Raw genomic sequence first — 19,776 nt, 5'->3', positions numbered from 1 at the left:
CCAGCATGGAGTGTCTGTGAAGCTAGACCCCTTATTAGGCTTCATGTGGTTCTCCCAAGCATACATGCTGTCCTTTTGTAAACTTGAGGATTTACAATGTTTGATTTCCCCATGAGTAGGTGAAAAAATACAGTCATTTTTATTAAAAACTTTATTAGGTTACTAGATTTTTTAAAATACAAACACAAAGCAGTTGATGAGCACACTACCTTTAAAAAGAAATTTGATTTATACTGTGAGATGATATTCCTCAACTGTAGGCAAAACTGACATATGATCATTCAATACCTCTCAAAATAAAAAATTAATTATCCAGCATTAAATGCTCCACATGTAAGCTTTCCATAATGGAGTTCCCTGAAGAAAACTGACCTTCAGTGTCTGAATATTTCATTATTTCTGACACAAGGGACTTATTCCACTACTTTTGTTTAAGACCAGAGTAATTAGTCTCATTTTATTTCATTACACCAACAAAAAATTGGACTAATGCAGCTATAAATTAGGTGAAATATTTCTAGAACTACTAAGATAAAAAAGTAAAATGGGTAACATAATGTTCTTTATGGACAGATGCTAACAGTACTAAGTACATGGGATAATGTCTCATCCTACCAGCAGTTGCATTAAGCTTACTGGGGTGTAAGTTATAGCATAAAATACAGCATACAGTTACCAGTATCTGACTGTGTGTTTGCACAATTCCCTCTATGAAGGGGTTCCTATCTGGAGATTACAAAAATACACATAAGAGACAAAATAAATTAATGAGCTTTGAAATGTAAGAGAAACACTGAGATAATTGAAATAACAAGATCTCTCCAAGCTCCAATAACCCACCCTGCTTCAACCATTACTGTCTTTGACTGTGATTTCTTTTTCTCCCAGGTGAATTCAAATCAGCAGTGTAAATCTACTCAAACAGTCTCCGAAGAAAGGACTTTTTTGCGGACGTTGCTAACTTCATGGTTTTCTTTTTGCGCAATGGTTTCATGGGTTGCTTTTTCAGGTGCACCACCTTTGGGGGAGTTTGTAGCCCTTTATTAAGGTCAATGTGCTTGTTGCAGAAGTACTTGACATTTGCTTCGGAGAGATATAGAAGCATGGTCTCTGAGAGATCCATACATTGCGCATGGACCCAGTGGCCAGTCCCGCTGGAACACAGGATCATTGCAGGCTTGTTGAGTTCTGTCGAATAGAAAGGGACCCAGGAGTTAATGTCAATATTGCAACTGGCACAGCAGGTGATCCAGTAGCCCGTTTCTGATTCATCTTCTTCATCATCCTCATTGTAAGTGTCAGTATCATCAATGTCAAAGCTACTGGCTTCAGCACTAAAACAAAACTCCTCCGAGTCTTCAAATGGAGTGGAATCTCCAGGGTCTTCGCTTGATGTCTGACTGCAAATTTGTGTTGTCAATTCTTCTTCCTTGTCCTCTTCTTCTCGTTTGCATCTCAAAATGTAGAAGTAGTTTGCATCTGAGATTAACTGTTTGTTGGCCCCTGGAATGCCCAGCAATACAGACCCTTTGCCCATATCACAGCCAAACCATATTCTGCAGTGTTTAATATCTGGTGTCCACTCTGGGCTCTCCCTTTCAACAATCTTTATCTTACTGTCTTCCAGAACTATGGTGTTACACGCCAACCGTTTCTCGTTGTCAGAGTGGTAGCCACCGACAAGGACAAATTCAGTATCACTGATTTGAGTCACTATAGCACTTGACACTGATATCCCCCCTGGCAAGATGGTGCAGGTCACAGATGGGCTGCCCAGTGGGAGATCAACTTTTAGCTTGTACAAGTTGGGGCACCTGGTGTTATTTTGAAGTGAATGGCCTCCCAAAATATAGATTGTATCATCTCTGGCGATTGAAACGTGGAAAGAAAGTCCATCTTGAAGCTCTGGAAGCATGTATGATGTACAGCATCCAAACTCAAAATCAACAAGAAACACAGATGGCAAACAGTCGACTACGCTGTTCCATTTTTCTGTGGTTCTTTGTGCAAGAGGAGTATACGATCTCCCTCCAAATATAGCACTCATGCTTTTTCCCCGGCTATGAACTACACTAATTGTATGCCCATATCTACCTTCAGGGACATCTCCACCCAGGTCTTTCTCAATGCATTGGAACGTCATTTTCTTGCTATTTTTGCTTACCAGACTTATAAAGTAAATCTTATCAGAGAGGTCATTGTTAGGTGTTTTACCACCATGGATGATATACTGGTACTCATCAGACTTTGCATTGTTTCTGAGTGTGCAAAGAGCAGGGTAGCGGAGAGGGGGAAGGTAACATGAGTCTTTGGAGAAGGCGGCAGGTTTCATTTTGAGCTCATTCTGCTTTATATCGAGGAGGAAAACACCAGTGGGGCAGGATCTCTTTGGCCATCCTTTCTGCCCAAAAAAGAAAACATGCCCATCAAAATTCAGGAGAGAGAAGCCTGGCTGAAGCAAGGATGAGTTACTGACGGCTGATAGCATCTGCAGTGACATTTCATCTGTCGACTGGGCCATATTTTGCCTTCGAAAAGAAAAAAAAAAAACAAAAGAAACAGATCAAACATGTATTATACCCTATGAGAATTATTTAACAGTACTTGAATAAATCGTATTAAAATCGCGCTTCAGCTCACACTTTGAGAACTGAAAAGACACCCTTTCCTGGGACTCAAGAGATGAGTCAAACATGAGCTGTGTGCCAGTTATGCGGGATTTTCGACAAATTATGGCCTTTTGGCACGGAGATCACCGATGCGCCGCCAGCGCTACGCTTGGGCGATCCCCCGGGACGGGCGCGGCCGGTCCCATGGGAACGCGGCCCCGCGGGATGCTGGGGCCGGGCGTTCTCGTTGGGCTGCCCGGCTCGGCGCCGCTCCGCTCGGCTCGGGGCTGCACGGCCGCCAGTTGGCTCAGCCCGGGCGTGGGGCATCGGGCCCGGCGGGGTGAGCGGGCCGGCGGCGGGTGAGTGTGGCCGCGGGGCCGGGGCCGCTCTGCTGGCGGCGGGATTCGGCTCCGGGGCGCCCGGGGGCAGAGGGAGCAGCCCCGGCGATGCCGCAAGCCGGGCTGGTTCCTGCCCCTTGGTTGTCCCGCGGCGGGCGGGGGTACCGCGCTGGAACCGCCCGGGGAAGGGGCGCGGATCCCCGGCCTGGGCGCCCGGGAGCCGCGTCTGCCCGCGCCGCCCCCCATCCCGCGTCCCGAGCGTCTCCGGCTCGCCCGGAGCGGCAGGAGATCGGGGGACTCCTGCACATCCAGGTCCCTGGCCAGGAACATGCCCCAGTGCCCTGTGGCCAGTGGGCTGAAGTGCGTGCACAGCCGATGCAAACTTCAGTTACACGGTTTGCAGGGTTACAAGGGGGAGAAAAAAAAAAAAGTCAAGATTTGTTGGATACATTTAGAAGCGGTGATGCCCGCTCTGTTTCTAACCGTGCAGGTATCACTGAAGCGGCCGAGGCTGTTAGTGCCAGGGTGAATCACACTTGTGCTGAACAGTCCACTCAGAGATCTGGGTGGCTTGCGAGTCTCCTTGCGGTGTGTTTTCGATGTGTGGTCGAATTCTTTATCTTTCACGTTTACTATTTGCTCATACTTTCACGAGTAGGTTTCAAGGGGTATCTTTTATAAACGTGTTTGTTCAAAAACCTAAAAGAGTTCATGTAGTCAGCCTGGATAATAACACTGAAAGAGCTTTGGAGAGCACAGACACCAGGGAGGGAAATAACTGGCCTATTCATTGACACTGTCCTATGGTGACAGCAGAGACGTGCCTTTTAGTAAATGTCCAAGTTCTCTGTCCCAGCCTTTGCCAAATCCCCAAAATTTAAAGATGTGAACTAAATATTAGGAAAAAACCCTAAATCCTTCTACATTTTAAAATGTTATTCCTTGTTTTGAAATCTTTAGAATTCATATTGTCCTTGTTCCTGCTTTTCATTCTGCTGTAATAACAAAAACAAGACACAGAGGATTTCTTTTTTAAGGAAGGATCAGTATCTTCTGGTTATGTGACATCAGATCTCGGGGAATCGGGAACAACATTGCATACAGGAAGAGTCACTGTAAAAACATGGGAACTGATGACACTGACTACATCAAATTGCCATGTTCTACCATATTCCTGCACTGCCTGCCCGCAAACTGGTATGCAAACTGCTGTGCTAAAATATGGATCTGCAATGGAATGCTTTCAAAAGTGAGATGTGCTTAGGCCAGAGCACGTAGATGGAGTAGGTATAGCCGTTACTGAGTCCATTTGAAAAACAATCCATGGAATAGCTGTCTTACAAAATTGGATGTTGTGGAATCATCCAAAGATTATGGTCAAGTTCTGTTCACTGTGCCAGTCCTAATGCCTCTTCCATGAAGGTAGTAGTTTTTTCTACATTTAGGTTCCTTTTCAGAAGTACTGCACTGTAAGATCAGTTATAAGTTAATTAAATTAGTGAACCCTGTTCTGAGCATGTCAGTACACACAGCAGGTTTTGTTCTTATTATGCATGAAGAAAGATTTGCCAGGTTATTTACCTTCAGGTGATATGCTAAACAGGAATCTCTGCTGCTTGTTCCTTCCAATGATTCAAAAATGGTGTCAGAGGAGCTTGCACTAAATTGGGTTTACTGGATTAGATGTCCTTTGTCTCTTCTTTCATGTTGGTTAGTTACTTCTTTGTTTTTACAGGATCTTTAGAAAAGTAAAATGTCCTCCATACTGAAGATGCCTTAAGAAAATTAGTGTTCTTTATGATCAAATTAGTGTTCTTTATTGTGTAACACTACTGTTCTACATTTGATTGCTGGTTTATATTTGAAGTCTAAGATCAGTGAAAATTATTAAAAAGTGAGATTGATAGATACAAGTAAATAAACACACTTAAACACACTTCCTCCTTGTCATCTCGTAATATTTCTTGAACTTTACATAAACAAGCAGTTCAGTCAGTAACAGAGAGAATATTTATCTGAGATTTTTGACAGACATGGTTTCTTAGGCACTTGCTGGAGTTGCTTTGGCTTTCTGTGTTTTTTTCATGCTAATTACAGTGTGTTAACACAGTGTGGTTGCTCTTTGGCTATGCTGACCTCCACCTCTAACGTTCCAATACCACTGGTTCCTTTGGGCTTGTCTGACCCTGAACAACTTCAGGGAACCCAAAAGGTAAAACTCTAACCTCATAACCACAGAGTTTAAAGTGTTTTTGGTGGTTTTATGCTCAAAACTGTGTCACTGTGGAGTCGGATTAGCATTAGAGTTAGTGCAGAGGGAAACAGATGCCTTTGTTGTGGTGCAACACAAGTTACTGGGGAAAAGACACTACAAGAAGATAAATAAATAGAGAAGGGTGGAATTACCAGTTATGGTGACTTGAGTCATGCTTCATCATATTTGGTGTTTTTATAAAAGGTAAAGCTGCAAGGATTATACAAATATATGAGAATCTCAGCATTACTATTGTAACACCTGTATTTGAGAAGCAGTAGAGACCCGAGTTAAAAGCTAAGCTAACAGGAAGAAGAAAACTAATATTCTTCCCTATTTTATTTTAAAATCAAACAGTATTTTGAGCAGGTTTTTTGGGGTAATAGTTGTTTGTATGGCAAGATGACAATACAAGGAATTCAGATTTAGGTAGGTTCATTGGCAGATACATTTACAGAAGGATCAAATGAAGAGAGAAGGTGCTTTTTAAAAACACTAGCTAATGTAATTTGAAATTTGCTTAGTATGGAAATAGATGGATATTGTTACAATTTTGCGTGGTGTATCATTTCAGAACTATAGTAAGTGTTCATGGAGAACAGGATGAATGTCTTTTAGAAACAAGGGTTAGGATTCAGTCACCCGAACATCAAGTGACGTTTCATATACCTTTGGATATTCTTCCTTGTCTTCTAGCTTCTGCTATGGAAGACAAGTTTCCCATTGGTTCTGTGTCCCAGGTCCTATAAATCTAGGGTTTATAAAATGTCACTAGATTACAACGTTTAGGCACTGAGTCACTCCCAAGCTTATTGTCCTTTTTGGCTCCATGTAGAAATTGTTTACCTGTGTGCTTTGCCTGTTACCTGATTAGGCAACAAAAACATTCTAATCAGGAGAACAATGAATAATCAGTGCTGCTGTTTGGTGTGACATCTCATATTTTTTAACGTTAAAAGTAACGTATTTTTAATAATTTCACGGTAATTTGAATGCTGGCAAATAATGAATGATGAATGAGTTGACCTTATGAACTGTAGCAAACCCAAAGAACCTTTTTTCATTTACATAAAGATAAGATATTTGAGCAGTTCTGATTGGACACTGAGAGAATGGATTGCAGGATAGCATGGAATCTTAGTTGGTATATGCCCATTGCTGACCATTAAATTCATTAGTTTGCAAGTATTTTTAATTTGACATGAACACAAATATTTATGGTAGGATTAAATTTATTTGGCAGTATTGTATTCTTTTTCTCTGACTGATCTGCTTTTTCATTTCCAAAATGGAGAAGCATACCCCTAAAAAGCAAGTACTGTTTCCAAATTCTCTACAATCAAAATCATATCCAGACACTCAGAGAGCTCTGAAGTCCTCCATAAACAGTCTTAAGGAAGGAGGTTTTTTATATAGTATTTCTCCAAACATATACTGAGTGTATCAACCAAGTTTGCTTTGGGCAAAACAGTAATTTAGACATACCTGGCTGATAGTGGTTTTTTGCGTCCTCCGAAATCTTTCTGTGTAATTGGGATTCAAATGTGAGCAGTTTGAGGAATCTTCTCTGACAGCGCAGGGGGTTCGTGGCAAAGAGAGACAGCCTGATGGAGGGGAATCTATCTGCTTAATTTGCAGATATGCTCCTGAGAACTCGGTCTGCTGTGGCTAACAGGCTGTGACTGTTTTTTTTTCTTTCCTCTCTTGTCTTTAGATGGCACAACAAGAAACCCACCAGCCTCCAGAAGCTTTAACTCTTTGCAGTAGAACAAGATTAGAGTGACAGAAGATGTCTCTTAGTTAGATTGTAAATGTCCGCAGCATACACTTCTTTAGGGTTTAATTTTTTGTACTGTTAAACCTGTCAACCTCGTGATCTTTTTTGGAATATTTCAGTCCTATTTTAAAACGTAATTTAAAGTAAATTTTGAGTTAAAAGAAAAAATAATTTTTATAGCTAGTAAAAGAAAACAACTCTTGCTGATTGGCATATTACTTCTTTCCCCAGGAGTGCTCTGCCCCGAGTAAGCAATGACATTGAAACAGAGCAAAGTAAATGACAAATGCATGCAATTCAGTGAGTGAGGGCTGACTGAAAGTCCAACTTGAAGTCCACTAAAGTAATTAGAAGTGTCTTTTTTTTCTACTTCAGTGGCCTTCTGATCAGACCTTAAAAGACTAATAAAACTTTGCACCCTTCTGTGGCATTTTTCATCAGTTTCACAATGCTTTTCTCCAATAAAAAGTAATTAGACTCTGTGAAGTCCTCTGGGAACATGTCCTTTCAACAGCTAGCAGTGCTGGGGCACAGAGGATAAGCTGCTTGCATAACATAGCACAACAAATAAACAGAGAAACCGTGAAAACAATTCACTCTTCATAGCTCCCTGCTTTTGTTTTCCTGGCCCTACTTCACCCACTCCTGAGTTACAACATCTGCTGCACAGTATTTTTGAAATATCTCAACTCCCATTTGAAACTGCTGTGAGAATAGAAATAGAAGGAAATGGAATTTGATTAGTACAGCAAAGCAAACATACCAAATGTTTGTGAAAATTGTCTTGAGACTTTGAATAACTGTAATGCAGATAGGATGTGGTGACGTTTCTCATCTGAAATACAGCAGTGCTAAGGCACTGTGCTCTGTAGCATCCATATAGGCTTTTTACTTCTTTACTGAAAAAAGATGAAAGGAGACTGTACTGCAGAGCTGAATGCTGAAGAACTTTGCCCAAATTTAAAGGCATTCAGATCACATTTATTTTCAGTAGGGCCTAGATAATCTTGACAGCTTCTTATCTAAGTGTTTGACATAGTCTGACCCTTGTTTGGGTCTCTGATCAAAGATGTACTGGAAAAAAAAGATACAAATGTTTAAGTGAAAAATCCAACCCCCAAATTGTGTCACATTAATATTTTACATTCATTTTACTCTCTTTCTACCAGTTGACATGCCTTATCTTTAGAAATTCTTTTTCCAATTACTGTGGTTGAGAAGATGGAGAAATTAATATTTGTTGGTTACAGCATGTCAGTTTTGGATGAGGACATGGTCTGTCCAAGCTGGTCTCTGTAACTGTAAATGACGAAGTGCTTTAGAAAAGCTGCAGCAAGTAGCTTCAGAATAATGTACTTACAAGGTAGGAAAACCATGTTCAAAACTGTCCAGGTCATAGCAAGAACATCTTGGATTTGTATCCCGAATTCAACTAGCAGAGAACCCATGTGAAAATGAATAAATAAACTTTTCCTTCCCAAATTCTATTTTAATAACATTGACATAGGTAGTATGTTTTCAGCAGATTGCTCTCTGTTATGGAAATGCTTTGTTTCACTTGATTTTCTACAATTAATTTCTTAAAATAATATGTAGTTTGCATCTTCTTCATCTCAAATCATTCCAAATTGCATTGAGATATTTCTAGGCTTTTCAACATATTTTCTACCAGTGAAACAGAGTCATCTCTGAGCTGGAATGTAGATGGCTTCCTGTGGGTTGCAGTAATGCATTCCAGCTCAGCAGGGAAAGAGAAGGCTGCCTTACTCATTTGTGTAGGGTTTGCCAGCCAGAATGCAAATATGCTGGATATTTAGCCGGGACACCCAGGCTGAAACCTGTGAAAAAGGGCATGGGGAGTACAGCATCCTACAGTCTTCAATTTTCTGTCTCATCTAAAAGCAACAGTAAACAGTATTTAAGATGTGAGGGAGAGGGTTTTATTTGGAGGTCTTATCTAAAATAGCTGATTGAATCCAACTGTGCGTTGACTGTCAAATCCAGGATGATCATCTTCCAGGGTGCAGTGGCTACTGTGGTTTGGAGGAAACATTACCCTTGCCATAGGCCTCTAGATGGTCTTTAAAGGGTGCAGTGCTTTTGAAGCCATTGAAATTCATTAAAAAAACTTCTGCTCAGGTGTGGGACTGATATATTAGCACTGAAATCAAACAGGATGAATGTGCTTGTTTACAATTAAAGCCCTTAGATGTAAAAGCTCATATGAGCTGGGCACAAGAAGCATATGTTTTTGTCCATCACAGAGGTTGGCTCTCAGGCTCAGTAATGCACTTAGGCAAGCAGATGCAGCTCCCATCCACACAAATTGCTGTTGCATTAAGTGTGTACCCTTAAGGCCTCCTGCGGAATGCAATGGCAAACATCCAGTTGATTTTAACGGGATTAGCTGTTGTAGATCACATTGAATTGAGAGATGCTGGAAGGAACCTCATCTGAAAGGTTTTCTCCTTTGCAATTGAAACTTTTAGTTTGTTCCCTTGGTTCAGTTGACCTACACCTGCTCATGGGCACAGCTTGCTGCTGTTGGGTTCGCTCCAGGAGCTCTGCCTCCCACAGGTGGTGTGGGTAGCAGGGAGGAGGAGGGAGGAAAGTAAGGCAGGACAATAGGGCAGGGAGGGCTTTGTTTTGCAACTGTAGCTTTGCAGATGTCTAGACAAGAAGGAAACGGTTGGCTGTCTTCAGGAAAAAGGGTAACCTTCCTCTGCTGACTGACTGAAAATGTTTTATGTCTTTCTTGAGCAGGAATTGAGGTTAGCTCAGTTGGTGAAAACTTGGTGCTAATAACTACAAGGTCACGGGTTCAATCCCCTATGTGGGCCATCCAGCTCTTGTTGGACTCAATAGTCCTTGTGGGTCCCTTCCAACTCAGAATATTCTGTACATTTCCAGAATCACTCCTTTCCCTTTACCCTCTTTTAAAGCACCACCCTGGGATGTTTGTTAAGGTAGCAGTCTGTATCTAACAACAAGAATTTGTTAAGGACAGGCTGGAATTCCAGCTCTGCCTGCCTCTTTGCACCATGGGAGCTGATGATCTACACTCCAGGCTCTGGCTCTAGCTGTGGGGAGTGTAGGAGTGCCCTGGTAACATCTGCGTTTGTTAGTGAGGAGGAAGCACAGCTTTCTGGGCCATTTGTGAGGAGTGTTCCTAATGAGGCTGTGCTTTCACAGTTGCATAAACAACTATGATAGGCTGCCAAAAGGGCAATCCTGCATCCTTCCCTTTTTCCCACTGCATGTTCCCACTGTCTGCTTGTACAGGCACGATCATATAGCTGTAAGGCAGATCAGGAAATGTGTATTTAAAACAATTTATGCATTTGCTCAGTTTTGCTTCAGGTTTTATATTGGAAGTTTATATTGTCTGGCCAAGAAATGGACTGGAATGAAAAACCTAAGGGTGAAGAGGAAGAGAAGGTGGTGGTGGCTTTTTTGGGAGGAGCCAGGATCTAGATAAGCTTAAATTGATTCTTACGGCACTCATCTGATACAGGCTTATTCTTTTTGCAAAGGTACTATCTCATTCTTCATTGCTGTAAGAATATTGTAGCAAATCCATACTCCTCTAGAGTCTGATGATGATGATCTCATTCTTCATTGCTGTAAGAATATTGTAGCAAATCCATACTCCTCTAGAGTCTTCATCACTAACTAATGTGGTAAACAGCAGTGAGACAGCAAGGAGTGGAAATCACATAATTTTGCTCCAAAATTAACTAGTTTGCTCTTGCAGGTTGAGTTTACTTTAGTAACAATAAAGGACCTAACAATATGGGACCTAGGTCATTTATTTTGTGTGACTAAACCAGTTTTCTTGAGCAAGCTTTACACAATATTATTTACACATATATTACGTGGGATGACCTCTCCAGTACCGTTGCCTAGAGGGCAGAGTGGGATGTTACAGGGTTTTTTGTAGGAGACATCATGCTGTTACATAGCTTCTGGAACAGGTTGGAGGGGACTCTAATGTCCTGAATCATAGTGTGCTTTCTCATTGTCCTTAGTAAACAGGAAGCATCTCTGTTTTTGTACTTGGTCTCCTGACAGTTTATTACACTCTTAAGACTTGCCTGTACATCTGCGGTATTGCCAAACTATGTGAGAAGCCAACCCTCAGGGACAATTTCTGCATTAGCAGCCCACCTCATCACTATGACAGCTACTATGAGCTAGTTGCTGAACTAGCTAGCCCAAGAGAGTCCCCAGAATCAGGATCTTCATGTAGACTGACTTGTAAAACCTTTATGGATGAGAGATGTTTCAGAAATGCTTGTCGCTTAGGGTTACTTTTATGAGAGGTTACTTAGATCTGAAAAATGTAAAGACCCCTTTGAAAAAAGCTGGTTGTGACAGGTATAATTACTGTGATAGTTTTATAGGGGAAAAAGGATTGAGCAGGTACTCTGGTAACAGACTGTAAGATTTAAAATAATGTCTTTGTGTTTAGTCTCATTTTTGCAGACATAGATTACACAATCTTGATAACAGGTGTACCTAGTGGGTATTTTTCATGAACCTGTGAGTGATCGATAATAAAACTTTATGAATAACCCTATTTTTTAAAATTGAGAGTGAATTCTGGGAGAGCAAATTCGTAGCTTGAAAACCTGACTTGAGCCTATGCCAGAAATGCTAGTGAGATATTTTTTTCCCAGAAAAATAAAATTAGAGAAGATTTTACTGAGTTTGTAGAGAGGATTAGCTTACTGCTCCTTCCATTTAAAAATTCAGAATCTTGATTTTTTTTCATTGCCTTTATTATATTTAAGAGAAACATAATAAAGCACTTGAAAATGCAGCATAAACCAGGAAGCCTATATTTCACCACATTTTGTATTGTTTAATAGAACTAATCACTGCATAATTGAAATCATGCTAATATTCACTTGACCTGCCTCTGTGATTCAATACAGGGCCCTCTGATTTGTTCTAAACTGCTGGAAAGAAGACTGCATTTTGAGAAATAAAATTGATTTTGCACTATCTGCTGATGATCATCAAGGCTTAATGAACAATTACCTCAAGAAACCTCATTAAAGTTACTTGGGTGGATGAGCAGGAGTGAAATGCAAAAGGAGAAAACATAGTTGCTGTTTGAATGCAAGAATGATATTTGACTCTAAAACTATCCAAAGCCAACATAGGGAAAGGATCAGATATTCTTACCTTACTTGCCTTGAAACCTCCAAGTTAGTTTGATGCCTTTTGGGAAAAATAGGGTAAGTTTTTGATTTTAATAATAGCTACTCTCTAGCAGAACAATGCAGTCATTTCATTCCTAGTGGTGTCATTGTATCCACTTTATAAATTGTGGGGATTCCAATCCGTTAGTGTACATTTTTTTCATGACTATTTAAAGAACTCATTGCCTTGAGGCTGTGAATTGTGTGATTGCTGAAGCCCTTTACTTATGTAGAATTTACCGGTGAGCTCCTTAGCACACGTGAGAGTCTTCTTGTTATCCTGGTTTCAGCTGTTCACATCAGAAAGCTTCTCTGCAACTGACACAGCGTGGTATTCATTTAAGAGAGACTCGGGAATAAAGTAGGTGGGAGGCAGCAGAAAAGCAAAATGAAATTAAAAATACCAAAACCTTGGTAGGTTAAGTTTTTGAACACTATTGTACCGTTCATTCTAACCATATGTTCAGTTTCAGGGATAGTAGATGTTCTCCAAATACCATCCTCTGTGCTTGCTTTCATTTAGGGTGATGCTATAGCGCCCTGAGGTTCTTCAAACTAATTGAAAACGGGGGACAGGTAGTTTCAGCTACCAGTCTCTCCTCTCTATTGTTTGAGTGAATGGCTGTTTTTCTGACAGAACCTAAGCTGTCATTAGGACCTAGCTGATTTTTCTGCTCCATGAGGAGATGATTCTGTAGACCTCAATAACAGCTGTGCAAGGGAAAATCTGGAGTGAAGTTTCCTAAGTTCTGTAGGAAGTAGAGGCTGCACGGCAGAGTAAGAATTGAGATGTGTAATTTTGGTGCCACCTGATCTGGGTGCTCAATCTCAGGCTGCTGATCCAGTGGTTGTAAAGCATGGTATTCACTGAGAAAACTGTCTCAGCTTGGTTAAGGATACAACTATTCCCCCAAACTGCATATTAATTTTCTAGTTTCCTAGAGCATTTTAGGATGAAGTAATCTAAGCTTTATTGTCAGCCCTCCACTGATCTGTTTTCAAGTCATTTAAACTCCTGGTGCCCCTTTTTTTTTAATCTGTTATTGGGAATAATATTTGTTTGCTTTTCCTCATGGGAGTATTGTTAAGTTTATTTCATTAGTGTTTATAAGGGGCTTGGAGATCCTAGACACCAGATGCCGAAGAAAAACAAAAGTTTGTTATTAACATTTTCTTAATTAAATATATATATATAATTTTACAGTAGCCTTACAAATCACTGTGTTATTTCATATAATGAAATTACCTTAAACAATGATTTTAATAATTTAACCATAATGATGAATAGAAGACATTGCTTCCCTCTCAAACCACTGTAATACATAAATCACTCTGAGAGTCTGGTGAATTATATTCTGCTTGGTCAGTCCACAGAGAGATTAATGCTGATTTGATTTTTGTAAAACATCAGAAAACTTAAACTTTAGGTCATGTGGATATGCGTGTATTTTTATATCTTCAGAACATTAGTCTTCCTTACAAGCACGCAATCCAACAAAACTAGAGTTTTATATTTGAAATTATCCTTCATTTTCCTGCTGGGGTCTGAACAATTCTTTTTAGATCTTATATAACTTTAAAATCATGTTGGCAGCTTTTCCTTAGTGTAGTTGATTTGAAGTTTTACTGAAGAATTAAGCTTTCATCCTCAAAATCCACTTCTTAATGCTATGTTAAATCAAGAGAGGAAACAGAGGAACACAGGCAAATCAAACACTTAGTGTATAATGCATTTTTGCATCTTGATCATGTTTATGTATGCAAACTGATAATTTGCATTTTTTATTTAAGTTACTACTCTGTGAGACAGTGTGCCTGTTATGTGTGTCCATGCCCTCACCTATGTTTTTCTGCTTACAGTAGTGTGGACCCATGTGTATCAAAAATTAATAGTATAAGTAACTGTTTAGGATCACACAGCTTTTATAAGTAAGGGTCAAGGTTAACTTCAGCAAACTTCACCGTGAGCTCTTTCAGGGCCGTTACTTCCTGTAGAGTCTGGTTAAGTGATGAAGATCAGCTGGAAAGCTGTTGCCGTGTTACTCTCAAGTCAGAAAAGCCTCTGTGGGTTTCCCTTAGCTCTCATCATTTGTTCCCTTCTCGAGAGTGGTCCTCCCCTGGGGCTGCCCCTTTCCACCATACTCCCCTGTCCTGTGTGTTGTCTCAGCATACACACACATGCCACCGTGATTTAACATGCTGTTCAAAATCTGGGTTAGTGGCTCTGATGGTACAGTGAGCAGTGCATCTGGAGAATGATGGATTCAGTCCAAGTTTTGAATGTACAGATGTCTCAGTTGTTAAACGCAACATGCTAGTGAGTGTTGTTGCTGTTTCTGTACAGAAGGCAGGGGTTAAAAGACTGAACAACTTAAAATGAGGGAATGAACACCACTGAGAGAAGATGGCACTTCTGTGACCCATATTACCTGAGGTCTTAAATTCCAGGCATAGACAATTGAAGTTTCTCCCTTTGTACTTAAAATTTCTGTCTGCTTGAATTTTTTGGGATCTGTGTAAAGTTCCACTGACAAGATCAGAACTTCACTAGGAGAGAAGAAAAATTTGACTTTCTGCTGCCCATCTATGTGAATTAGGGACTCTTCAGTTGATTTGTTTTTTGCCTGCAGATACATATGGCTCTTCTCTTTCTATTGCAGAAGCAGCCTACTAAAGCAAATCCACCTGTTCGACTCTCAAGGTGAGGATCATGGGAGAACAACTGTTAGAGAACAGCATCCTTGATCAATTTATTAATAGCCATGAGCAGTCACATGAAGAGTTTCTAAATACATTCACCTGTCTTTTGAAAGGTATGTAACTTCCCAAATCTCCCCTTAGAAATCACAGACAGAAGGGAAGGTAAAAGGAGAAGCAGCAGTATCTAGTGTTTTTCTGCTTCTTACTTGCTTTGTGACCTTAGGCAAATCCTTGTGATGCTTTTGTTTCTCCACTCAGCAGTGGGAACCCTAAGGACAACTTTCCTTAGATTGGTTCACAGACTGCTAAGGTAGGTCTGTACTGGTGGGTAACTACGTTTTGCTTGCTTTAGGGTGGTGAGGGAATTATCCTATGGAAGGATAGATGTTTCATAAGTACATCCTGCACTGTTTTGCTTGAAAAGTTTCCATAAGAGAAGAGCCTAATTAAAGTACTTAATAGTATGAGATGGCCGAGGTTAGGGGTGTGCAAAACTTTCACAGGTTTACTAACACTAGCCTGCTGTGCTATGCCTGCGTGTTTGCCTTCTACAATGTGATTGCCTTCTGGGATTAAACAACTACCTGGAGGGATGAGGGGAGAGCAGTGGATGTTGCCTACCTCAACTTCAGCAAGGCCTTCGACATCATCTCTCACAAAATCCTTGTAGACAAATTCAGGAAGTGTGGATTGGAGGAGTGGGCACTGAGGGGAATTGAGAACTGGTGGAACGGCAGAGCTCAGATGGTCATATTCAGTGACACAGGGTCTAGTTGGAGGCCTGTCACTAATGGTGTCCCCCAGGATACAGTACTGGGACCAGTCTTGTTTAACTTATTCATTAATGACTTGGATGAAGGGGCAGATGCATCCTCAGCAAGTGTACTGACAACACAAAGGTGGGAGGAGTGACTGATAACCCAGAGAGCTGTGCTGCCGTTCAGAAGAACCTTGACAGGTTGGAGAGATGGCAGAGCAGAACAAAGGCAAGTGCAGGGTCCTGCATGTGGGAAAGAATAACCCCAAGCACCAGTACAGGCTGGGGGGCCAACCTGCTGGAAAGCAGCTCTCTGTGGAAGGACCTGGGGGTCCTGGTGGAAAACAAACTGTCAATGAATCAGCAGTGTGCTCTTGTGGCCAAGAAAACCAGTGGTGCACTAAGAAGAGCGTTGCCAACAGATTGAGGGAGTAATCCTGTCCCTCTAGTCAGCTCTGGTGAGGCTGCATCTGAAGTACTGTGTCCAGTTCTGGACTCCTCAGTGCAAAAGAGACATGGAGCTCCTGGTGTGGGTCCAGCAAGGGGCGACAGAGATGACTGAGGAACTGGAGCATCTCACTTAGGACAGGCTGAGGGAGCTGGACCTGTCTAGCATCATGAAGAGATGACTGAGAGGGGACCTCATCAATGTATATAAGTATCTGAAGGGAAGATGTCAGGAAGATGGAACCAGGCTCTTCTCATTGGTGCCAAGCAATAGGATAAGAGGTAATAGGCAGAAACTGATGCACAGGAAGTTCCACCTGAATATGAGGAAGAAGTTCTTTACTGTGCGGGTGACTGAGCACTGGAACAGACTGGCCAGAGAGGTTGTGGTGTCTCCCTCACTGGAGATACTCACATTCTATCTGGATGCAATCCTGCGGACTGTGCTCTAGGATGACCCTGTTTGAGCAGGGAGGTTGGACCAGATGACCCACTGTGGTCTCTTCCAACCTAATCCAACTGTATCCATTCTGTGCCGAGCTAATAGGTAACTTGGATGAAGGCACATCAGATTAGATGATTGGGCTGAAAAGGTCTCATGCTCTGCAGATGAAATAAAAGGTGGTGCTTAACCTTGATCTCAGCATTGCTTAATTACAGGATTGGAATTCTGTAGCTCAGGTTTATTTCTTTTAGCCATTTTAAGTCCGGTGCCGTAAAAATAAATACAAGCTACCCACAAATCTCTTTACCACCACTTTGCACTAAAAATGATGTTCTCATATTATTGCAGAAGCACTGTATTTTTCAATTACATCATGTGGCATGCTCCATTGATTGGCATTCAGAGGTCTGTCCTGTCCTTGTCCTTCAGGCAGAACTAAGTGTCAGTCACAGGCACTGAACAGAAAACCTTTGGGGGGGGGGGGTTGAAGCTGCCACAGAAATAATCTTTTGGCAACTTTCTGTCTCTCCTCCCTATGAAAAATAGAAGAGCAAGGAGACACTGGGAAATGAGATAAGAAGATTGAAAATCCAGTTGTGGTCTTATGTATGATTGATACACTGGGGATAGCTGCTATTGTAGAAGCATGCTGCTTATCATGGTGCTACTTGCAAAAAGCTTCATGTGTTTCAGTCACTTTCATTGTCACTATAGCATTTGCCACTAAAATTGTATAAAAGGTAGAGCTTTACCTGAATCAAATGCTTAGAAATGCAGGTATGATGGTATAAACTAAACAGCTCAGCTTGTTTTCCTCCTACCTTCATTTTCCTTTAAAAATACCCAAGGTGCTAGTTTGCATTATGAACTAATGACCTGCAAAAATTCCACTTAAAGCATAAGGCATTTTAGCATCAGAACAGTGCAAAATATTTTATAAAATATCACATTGTTAGTTTCTTAATTTTGCATTTGAAAAACAGTCATTTGACTTTAACTTTTTTTTTTTTGTAGCAACTTACCTGGTAGTAGAATCCAGAAGTTTTCACTTTGGTATAATGAGATCAGATATTTACTGTGGAGATATATTTGTGGTTACTGTCAGGTAAAAAATCTTACTATTTTCAGATTACCTCTCTAAATTTTGCCTTGATAATGGTATTGACCCCCACACCAAATCTTTGTACAATGAGCATTAATGTGAGAATTTGCAGTTCTGCCTAATTAGATATGGAGATATGGAGATAGCTATTTGTATACACAAATAACCAAGCATAAATATATAGGAGGTCTTTAAAAAAAATCCTTGGAAAACATTGTCATCTGATAAATTTTTGTTTGTCATAACATTGGAAACAGAAGACCCCCCCACAAAACTAATTGGATCCCATTGATTTCACAGGGTAACAGATTTATAGAAGGTGATTTTCACTTGCTTATGAATTTGTCCTAGGTCTGTATTTGGGATTGCAAGGATATTTTCCCCAGCATCTCCTAAGAATGTGATACCCTAACGATTGTTTAATTTTTCTTCATAAATTACATTTGCACACAGTAAAACTGTAAAGAATATATCTTGATATAAAGACCCAAGCATCCTTGGCTGTTCTGGCCTAGCTTAAAAGAGCTAAATAGCCTGGAGTGACCTGCTGTGAACACATTAGGATCTTCTGCTTAGAGAATAGTTTCATTCTTATAAATATGGGAAAGAGTGTAAACGAATTTTTACATTCCTGACTTCCATTTGACTTTTCATGAATTGCTAATATCCTAATCAAGAAAATCGCAGTTTTAGAATGTTTCTTTGGTATCTGAATGCGTGACCCTTGACTACTTCCATTCTTCCTTGTTCTATATTTGAAAAGATATTCTCTTAGTTCATATAGAACAAGATCTGGAGTCAAAATAAGTCCTTCTAAATTCTGTATAATAGATATCATGACGTGTATGGTGTAACTATCACACAGATAAGTTATAACTTAGTTCGACCATAAAATTATATCTTTGATATGGGAATTTAAACTTCTTGATTAAATTTCCAAAAAATCCCAATGATTTTGTTCCTTAAATTGTGCTTGCTGCAGTGAGAGAATGAGAGTTCATAGACTAATTGATAAGTAAATCCTATAGTAAGACTTTTACATCTACAGATCTGATGGAACATGGATAAAAATACATAAATGTATTTTTAAAAGTCTGACCTCAGCATTTAAAACATATATGCTCCAACAGAACATGACCTATATATCTTGAATACATAATATTTAAAAAGCACTTCCTCCATAAGTGGAAAATTTTTAACCCTCTTTTTATTGATTCTGTAATGGATGGACAGTTGAGGGCTAGGTTAAGATTCTAGTTAAGTCTCTTATTTTTCCTACTTATACCATCCAAAGTGTGCTTTTTGTCATATCGATAATAACAAAGTGAATAAATAGGTGAAAGGGCTGGTGAATCCTTGGGAATATAATTTAGCAATTAAAGCACAGATTCAGAAAGATGAATTTTTCAAGCTTTGCAGAAGTTTTGCATCTGGAAAAAAAAAGACCTCCTCTTGTGGGAAGTCAGAGCAAAGATACTGGTAAGACGAATAAGTGTTTTAGTCATTTATTTTAATACATTCATTTGTGCTGTTCTTAGAATCCCTAAACCCCCTTATGCTTATGCCAAGTTATATATTTACTTTTGTTAGTTTATTCTTTTAGCTTTGAGTATAAAAATAACCTGAAGATAAAACAGTCAACTGGCTTTTGTCTTGAGATTGTACAACTCCGTTATGTTTTTTAAGTACGGAGAAAAATTTTAAGACTGATTTATTGATTGTGCAGTTGAAGAAACCTCAGAAGAGCTGGATTTACAAAAAAATGGATGATTCAGATTTCTGTAGATGTGGTCAATGAGTGGTATCTTCAGAACTACACATTTCCTAGAACATCTCATGAAAATACACCCAACCCTGCTTTCAAAAAAATTCCCACAGAGTACAAAAGAGTTCAAATCATAGGAATAGTGTTTGAAATCTGGTGGAGAGAACTATGATGTCCAAAATTAGAAGGCAGCATCTGCTCATTTTTCTAAACTCAGAGGAAGAATGGGAAATTAACTGGAGCATACAATATCTCATTTGACCATCTGAAAAAAAACTACAGAAAAAAACCCCCAAATCCTCCAGGCTTCAAATTCTTCATCTAGATTTTAAGTTACTCCTCTCCCACTTCTGAAAATACAGGATTCTGGATCAG

The 19,776-nt window shown here is 40.1% G+C and overlaps 2 protein-coding genes across 2 annotated transcripts in view; one reads left to right on the top strand and one right to left on the bottom strand.

The window, feature by feature from the left end:
- Positions 1–361: 361 nt before the first annotated feature.
- Positions 362–2,610, bottom strand: RAG2 (recombination activating 2). Its single transcript, XM_051804135.1, has one exon. It carries the CDS (start codon positions 2,519–2,521, stop codon positions 914–916), a length of 1,608 nt encoding a protein of 535 aa, XP_051660095.1. The 5' UTR covers positions 2,522–2,610; the 3' UTR covers positions 362–913.
- An 890-nt stretch (positions 2,611–3,500) lies between these two features.
- The window catches only part of IFTAP (intraflagellar transport associated protein), a 55,334-nt gene continuing 39,058 nt past the window's right edge, over positions 3,501–19,776 (top strand). The window contains exons 1-2 of the mRNA XM_051804151.1: positions 3,501–3,535; positions 14,846–14,998. Coding sequence (XP_051660111.1) covers positions 14,896–14,998 — 103 coding nt within the window. The 5' untranslated portion in view covers positions 3,501–3,535; positions 14,846–14,895. The remainder of the gene's footprint in view (positions 3,536–14,845; positions 14,999–19,776) is intronic.

This window comes from Manacus candei, unplaced genomic scaffold (assembly GCF_025592945.1).
Source record: "Manacus candei isolate 608988 ecotype Guabito, Panama unplaced genomic scaffold, ASM2559294v1 h1tg000060l, whole genome shotgun sequence".
NCBI classification, from domain to species: domain Eukaryota; kingdom Metazoa; phylum Chordata; class Aves; order Passeriformes; family Pipridae; genus Manacus; species Manacus candei.
Note: the sequence above shows the minus strand (reverse complement) of the source record. Positions and strands in the feature narration are given on the sequence as shown.

Bases quoted from the DNA above. Each gene is read 5' to 3' on its own strand.
- RAG2 (XM_051804135.1), bottom strand. From the start codon at position 2,521: ATGGCCCAGTCGACAGATGAAATGTCACTGCAGATGCTATCAGCCGTC.